The sequence below is a fragment of the Netta rufina genome, assembly GCF_964035555.1.
Source record: "Netta rufina genome assembly, chromosome: 2".
Lineage (NCBI taxonomy): Eukaryota > Metazoa > Chordata > Aves > Anseriformes > Anatidae > Netta > Netta rufina.
The window spans coordinates 80,602,359-80,608,688 of NC_140124.1; the positions used below are offsets into that span (position 1 = coordinate 80,602,359).

A 6,330-nucleotide genomic window follows, 5' to 3' on the forward strand; every position below is an offset into this window, starting at 1 on the left:
AATAGTGTGTGAGTATACACGAGATTTATTTAAAATATTTCTTTAAAAATACTGTGGTAGAAAAACAACTTTTGTAAAAATAAAAAACAAAACGTTGTCTTGCTGCAATACTGGAAAAAAAATGAACTTTTCTTAAAGTCTATACACGAAAGGGCTAAACAATACTGTTTTAATAATATCGATCGGTCGGTGCTGGAGTCCATAAAAAGTGTCCTCGGTGGGGCTCGGGGAGAGAAAAAAAAAAAAAAAAAAAAAGGAAAACGGAGGGGGGTGTCCTCGCAGGTGCTGAGCTGGGAGACTGGCTTTTCCTATTCAAAGAGACTTTCTCGTACAAAAAATATTTCGGCTCGTTCACTTTCCCAAAGCTCGGCTCTTTAGGAGACGACAGAAAGGCGTTTTACCACCGGCGCGCTCAGGGACACTCAGTCTCACCTAGCGATGCGCGATTTTGGGGAGCGCTTCGGAGTTACACCGGCTGTACGTGTCGTGTCCTTCAAGGAGTGGAGGGGCCCGAAAACTGCTTCCTTAGGTAATTTTTGCTAAGTGACTCGTGTACTATCAATGCTATCAGAGTGCACATTATATTTCGTCTGCGTGGGTCCGTCTATACCTCGGCGCTGCTCGACGCCACCTGATTGTCTCTGTTGGGGCGCTGCCTTCACATCACGCAGGGCTTGATGTCCTGGCAGACGCTTTGATGGTGGTGGTGGTGGTAGTAAGAGCCGCTAGCCGAAGGGTGAAAGGAAGAAATGCCGTTAAAATTGAGGACAAAATCCTTCCTGTCGCACACCGGGGACGGGTGATGCTGGTAGCGAGGCAATCCCACTGCAAGAGAAGGAGAGAAGAAGAGCTGTTCAGAAACCAGGTAGCTCACCCGCACGGAGGAGAGGCTTTCCCCTGTCTCTGCTCTGTGATGGAGCTTCCCTTCCCGGGGAAGCCTGTCCCGTGTCCCACTTGTAGGGCGCACCACAAGCCGCAGAGCCACGGGCACACGCGTGAGCGCGCCCCGGGCGCATCCCTGCGTATGGCAACGCGGGCACAGCCGGGCATCTGCCCCCTGAGTGTCCCTCAGTCGTGCCCGGGGTCAGGTGAGACTGGGGATGGGAGCAGAGGATGCCACTTGCGTGGTTTTCTGGGTGCGCTGGGGACATGGCAATCGGGTCCTGATCCTCGTTGACTTCCCCTCCCTCGTCCCCAAATCCCACTCCCTGGGGGGAGGTGGGGTGGAGTGTCGGGTGGGACGGGGGGGTTGCTTTTGACTGGGGGGCTGCAGGTTGAATTGCCACCACTCATTTGTGGTCATTCGTTTGTGTGCTGATGATGTGTATGATTTTTTTTTTTTGGGGGGGAGGGGGGGGTGCGAGCTGCACCCCTGTACACGTGTGTGCTCTCGTGAGCCTCGGATACAGGGCAAGGACACCCCACGCCTCGTCAACAGCAGCGAGAGAAGTACATCCGCGGCCCCGACATGTAAATGACCTTTCAAATTCCGATTTTAATTTCCCACAGCCTAAGGAAACCCTTGGGGGGACGGAGCGCAAGAGGCCCCGTGGGAGATCGCCCTCCAGCCCGCGCCGCGAGGGGATCTTTAGCCTGGCAGGGATCCTACAGGACCAGTGGGGAGGGGGGAGATCGCCTGGGCAAGGCCTGCAGGACGGAGCCAGAAAGGGATTTGCTTTGCTTTGCTTTGCTTTGCTTTGCCGTGGGGATGTCAGGCTCGGCTGGTGGGACCCTGTCAAATCTGACCGAGGGTCAAAAAAAAAAAAAAAAAAAAAAAGGAATAAAGAAAGAAAGCAGCATGGAAAGAAAGAGAAGGGATGAAGGGAAAAAAGAGGGAGACGTGCACGGTTTTCCCCAGCGTCACGGAGCCGGCACCTTTCGCGATTTGTGCAGCGAGCCCCGGCGGCGGCGCGCACAGCCCGGCTCCTCCAGCACTGTCCCCTCCTTCACCCCGCAGAGCTCACTTTATAAAAGTGATTATTTCGCTGGATTTCCTCGGCTTTCTAATAACCCTGCTGGTATGCTCACCATAAACCAGGGCACTTTATTACAATCCTGATTCAATCATTTAGCAGGATTTAATAGTGTGCGAAAAAAATCCGTACCACCCCCACCTCCCCAGCTTCAAAATCCTTTTAGCAGAACCGAGCCTCCTGTTTCCAATTTTTTTCCTCTCTTATTCTTGGGTCTGATGCAAATTCAAGGTTTCAAGTCCTCCCCGTCGCTGTCACGAGCAGGAGGTTATTGACCGATCCGCAGCGATTGCCACCGAATTTGCTTTTGCATTTAATTAAAAGAAAGGGAAAAGCGGAATTCACTTGCTGCTGCTTTCGTGGGGAGAGGAGGGGATAGATTATTGCTGGAAATAATTACGAACGAAAGAGCTCAGATCGTTTTTCCCTATCTCCTTTAATTCTACTGAAACAATTGCACCACAGAGATTTTGCGGATCACACACGAACGAGGAGTGGTTCTGCGCAAATAATAATAATAATAATAATAATAATAATAATAATAATAATAATAATAATAATAATAATAATAAAGATTTTATTATTATTATTTTAATCTAATCGAGGAACGGGGACGGTTTGCTCCCAACGGGAATGGTTTGCTCCCAAAGTCCAGGGCCCGGACCCCTACTCCGGAGCAGAGGCTGTGCAAAATAGCCGGAGAAACGCCGTTTCTCAAAGCGGAGGCACTAAATCTGAGCTGCTGGAAGCGGACGCTCTTCGTCGGCATTAAAAAAGCGTCCCTCGGTCTGTCTGTACATCCGTCCTCCAACAGAAAAGAGCCGCACTTAAACCGCCCCAGCCTCGGAAACCGTGGTGGGAGGCTTCGGGGGAACCAGAACCCTTCCCCTCTCTCTATTTCCCTCTCTCTCTCTCTCTGCTTGTTGTTTCCAGAAGCTGCTCGTGAGCTGCCCCGCAATGAACGTTTCTCTTCCAGGAATCGCCTTTGGCACCTCGGGTGCCTGGCAGGAGGAGGGGGGCAGCCGCCACGCAGCCCCTCTCCCTCGCCACGCGTGTCCCCGCGGGGCGGCCGGGCCACCGCCAGAAGTAAAACAAACAAAGAAAAATAAAAACAAAACAAAAGAAAAATCCGAAAGCAAAGCAAACAAACAAACAGATAAAAAAAAGATCCAAGCAACAACAGCGACAGCAACAAAGCCAAGCCGAAGTGGCTAGCGGTGAAGGGAGGCATTTCGGCGGGGCAAGCCCTGGAGAACCCCTCCCGGCCACCAAGCCCCGTGGAAGGAGCGGCTGCACCTCCGAAAAACGGATTGAAAGCGCAGCAGCAGAGCCCCGTGGGCACGGAGCAGCCCTGCGGAGGACGCGCAGCCCGGCGGGTAAGGCACAGCGACCCGCTCCTCTCCCCTGCAGCCACTGCAGGGCTGATTAGTGTTTTGTCACCTTTAATTTTTGACGACGATGATGATGATTGTTGTTATTTAAATAGAGGGAAGGCGGCTCGCTGCTGTGCCGGGCATCCTCTCCGCGCCCCCCGGCTGCCCGCTGCGGGGCTCCCCGCACGCCCGCCCCGCGGGGAGGCCGGGGCAGGGTGCGGGACTCGGAGGGGGACCGGGGGGTGATTGACAGGAGCCCAAGGCGGGGGCAGGAGGGGACCCAGCGCTGGGGGTCGCCTGTATTTGTTACTTGTTGAAATTCCCATAAAATTGAACAAGACCCCGCTCTCATAGGGGTTAAGTCAGGCTAAAATCCTCTTCGGTGTGGTCCAGCCCAGACTGTCTTTGTTTGCTTAACCTCCGGGACCCACGTTTAAAAGGGCTATTTGGAAAATTTCCCCGTAAGAGCCCAACATCTTTTACCCATTTTTGTGCTAGGATTTTTTTCTGAGCAGACATTGTCTGTAATCACCGGCCTGGCAGGGAGGGGGTGAGAAAGGGAGCAGAAGAAACCCTTTTTCCCTCCGCTTGCAGAAATGCACTGGATCTGCTTTAATCTCCTTCGCATTTCTCGAGATTAGCGGTTTTTTTCTTTCGTGTTTTTTTTTTTTTTCCCCTATTTTTTTTTCCTTTTCCCCCGCAGCCCGCAGGGCTTTGGGGATAATATTTAACGCCTTTTCCGATGCCTACCCCTACGAGTCCCCACGGACCGCGGTTTACCGAGGCGTCCCGGGGGGGGGGGGGGAACGAGCTAAAGCCGGGACGGAGCGATGCCCTACGCCCCCAGCCATCCCCCCCGACCCCGAAACAGACCGGCTCCGACCCCCTTGCCACCCTGTCCCTCTGGCAGACCGTGCCCCTCTTTCCCCCCTGCCCCACCGCTGCCGGGGGGTCCCCGCCGAAGCCCCCCGCTACCGGCGGAGACCCGCGGCGGGGGGGCCGGGTCCGGGGCCTCCTCGCAGCCCCCCGTACCTGAGAGGTCGTCGCGGGGGCTCTGGTGCAGGTAGCCCTGCTCCAGGGAGTAGGAGGGCACGCTGGAGTGGATGCCCGAGGAGGCGGCGTTGGCGGCGGGGAGGCCCTGCTGCTTGAGGTAGGGCGAGGCCCCCGAGGCTGTCCAGTGAGCCGAAGGGCTCGTGTAGGGCGAGTGGCACTCGATGGCGCTCGCCATGGCCGGCGAGGAGGGCACGGGGCTGCTGCTGCTGTCGGGGCCGTAGTCCCCGTTGGCAGTCACCGGGCAGCTGGCCATGTAGGTCGAGCCGGGGTTGGGCGACATGTGCGGGACGTGGTGGCCGCCGCTGAGTCCCTCGTAGCCGCTGGCCATGGCGTTGGGCATCATGTCGAGGTTGTAGCCGTTGGAGTGGCAGGCGAGGGAGGCGGGGGGCGCCTGGAAGTCGAAGCCCTGCGGGAGGATGGAGGCGCCGAAGCCCAGCCCGTTCATCATGCGGTACATGGGCTTGAGCGCCTGGCACTTCCTCCTGAAGCCGCGGGGCCGCCGTCGGAAGGAGCCCTCCTCGAACATGAACTCGCTGGCCGGGTCGATGGTCCAGTAGTGGCCCTTGCCCGGGCGGCCCAGCCCCTTGGGCAGCTTGATGAAGCACTCGTTGAGCGAGAGGTTGTGGCGCACCGAGTTCTTCCAGCCCTGGTAAGAGCCGCGGAAGAAAGGGAAGCGGGCCTGCAGGAACTGGTAGATCTCGCTGAGGGTCAGCCGCTTGGAGGGCGAGCTCTGGATGGCCATGACGATCAGGGCGATGTAGGAGTAGGGGGGCTTCTCCGGCCGCCGCAGCCCCGAGCTGGCCTTCTTGCTCTTGGAGGTCGCCGCCGCCGCCGAGGAGGAGGAGGAGGAGGAGGAGGTGGAGGTGGAGGAAGAGGAGGTGGAGGTCTCCAGGGCGGAGGAGGGCGGCCGGCTCATCTGGAGAGCTCCGGGAGCCGGGCTGCAGGAGCGGAGAGGGACGGGGGGCTCCAGCCGCTGCTGGCCGCTGGCGGTGGTCATCTGGCGGAGGGAGGGGAATGGGGCCGGCTGGGGTGAGGCGGGGAGGGAAGGGGGGGAGCCGGGCGGGGTGGGTACCGGGGCGGGGGGTGCCCCGCGGAGGAGGAGGAGGAGGGGGGAGGTTGGGGAGAGCGGGGGGGGGGCTCCGGGAGCCGCTGTCCTGCGGGCACCTCCTCAGCGCGGCGGCGGCGCCCTGCGCATCCCTCCCGGCCGGCCCCTTGCGCCACGGCTCCTCTGCTTTCCGCCGGGGCGGGATGGACCGGCACGGCCCCGGCACGGCCCCGGCCCGGCCCCGGCCCGGCCCCCGCCTTCCCTCCCCGCGCCGCCCGCCGAGGCTCCGCTCAGCGCCGCTCCGCTTCCTCCTCTGCCCCCCACCTGGGCACCGTCCCGCTGCCTAAACCGGCACCGGGAGGAAAAGCAGGAGCCCCCCCGCCCGCCCCCGGCCCCTTTCCGCACCCTCAACCCTTCACAGGCACTTTTTTCCTGCCTTAGAGGCTCGGCCGCCTATCGGGTTCTTCAATCTCGCTCGCTTTTTTTTTTTTTTTTTTTTAATATATTATTATTATGATTTTATTTCTTTCCCTGCAGACCCCCCTTGAATCCGGCTGAGAAATCAGCCGGGCGGCAGAGATAGAGGGGGAGCGAGCGGGAGCGAGAGACCACCCCCTTTCCAGCTGGCCTGTGGCCACTCTTCATCTGGGCAGGAGGCGCTGCTGCTGCTGCTGCTGCCTCCGCTCCTCAAGCCTACCAGACCTCCGTTTTTCCTTTTCCTTTTTCTTTTTTTTTTTCTTTAGGATGGGGGCAGCTTCTCGGTACCCCTTGACACCCCCACCCCTCCGCATATAAAATGAAATGAGGAGCAACCCAGGGGTCGTGTCGGAGCACCAAGGATGCGCCCTCCTTCCCTCCCTCTCTCCTTCCTCTCCTTGGAGATTTT

The 6,330-nt window shown here is 58.2% G+C and overlaps 1 protein-coding gene across 1 annotated transcript; it reads right to left on the reverse strand.

The window, feature by feature from the left end:
* Positions 1–658: 658 nt before the first annotated feature.
* FOXF2 (forkhead box F2) lies at positions 659–5,491 on the reverse strand (the record flags this gene model as incomplete). The annotated part of the gene is made up of 2 exons (XM_084306928.1): positions 4,379–5,491; positions 659–825 (listed from the first exon to the last, which is right to left on the reverse strand). The coding sequence occupies exons 1-2, from the start codon at positions 5,394–5,396 to the stop codon at positions 659–661; spliced, it is 1,185 nt and encodes a 394-aa protein (XP_084163054.1). The 5' UTR covers positions 5,397–5,491.
* Between the last annotated feature and the right edge of the window lie 839 nt (positions 5,492–6,330).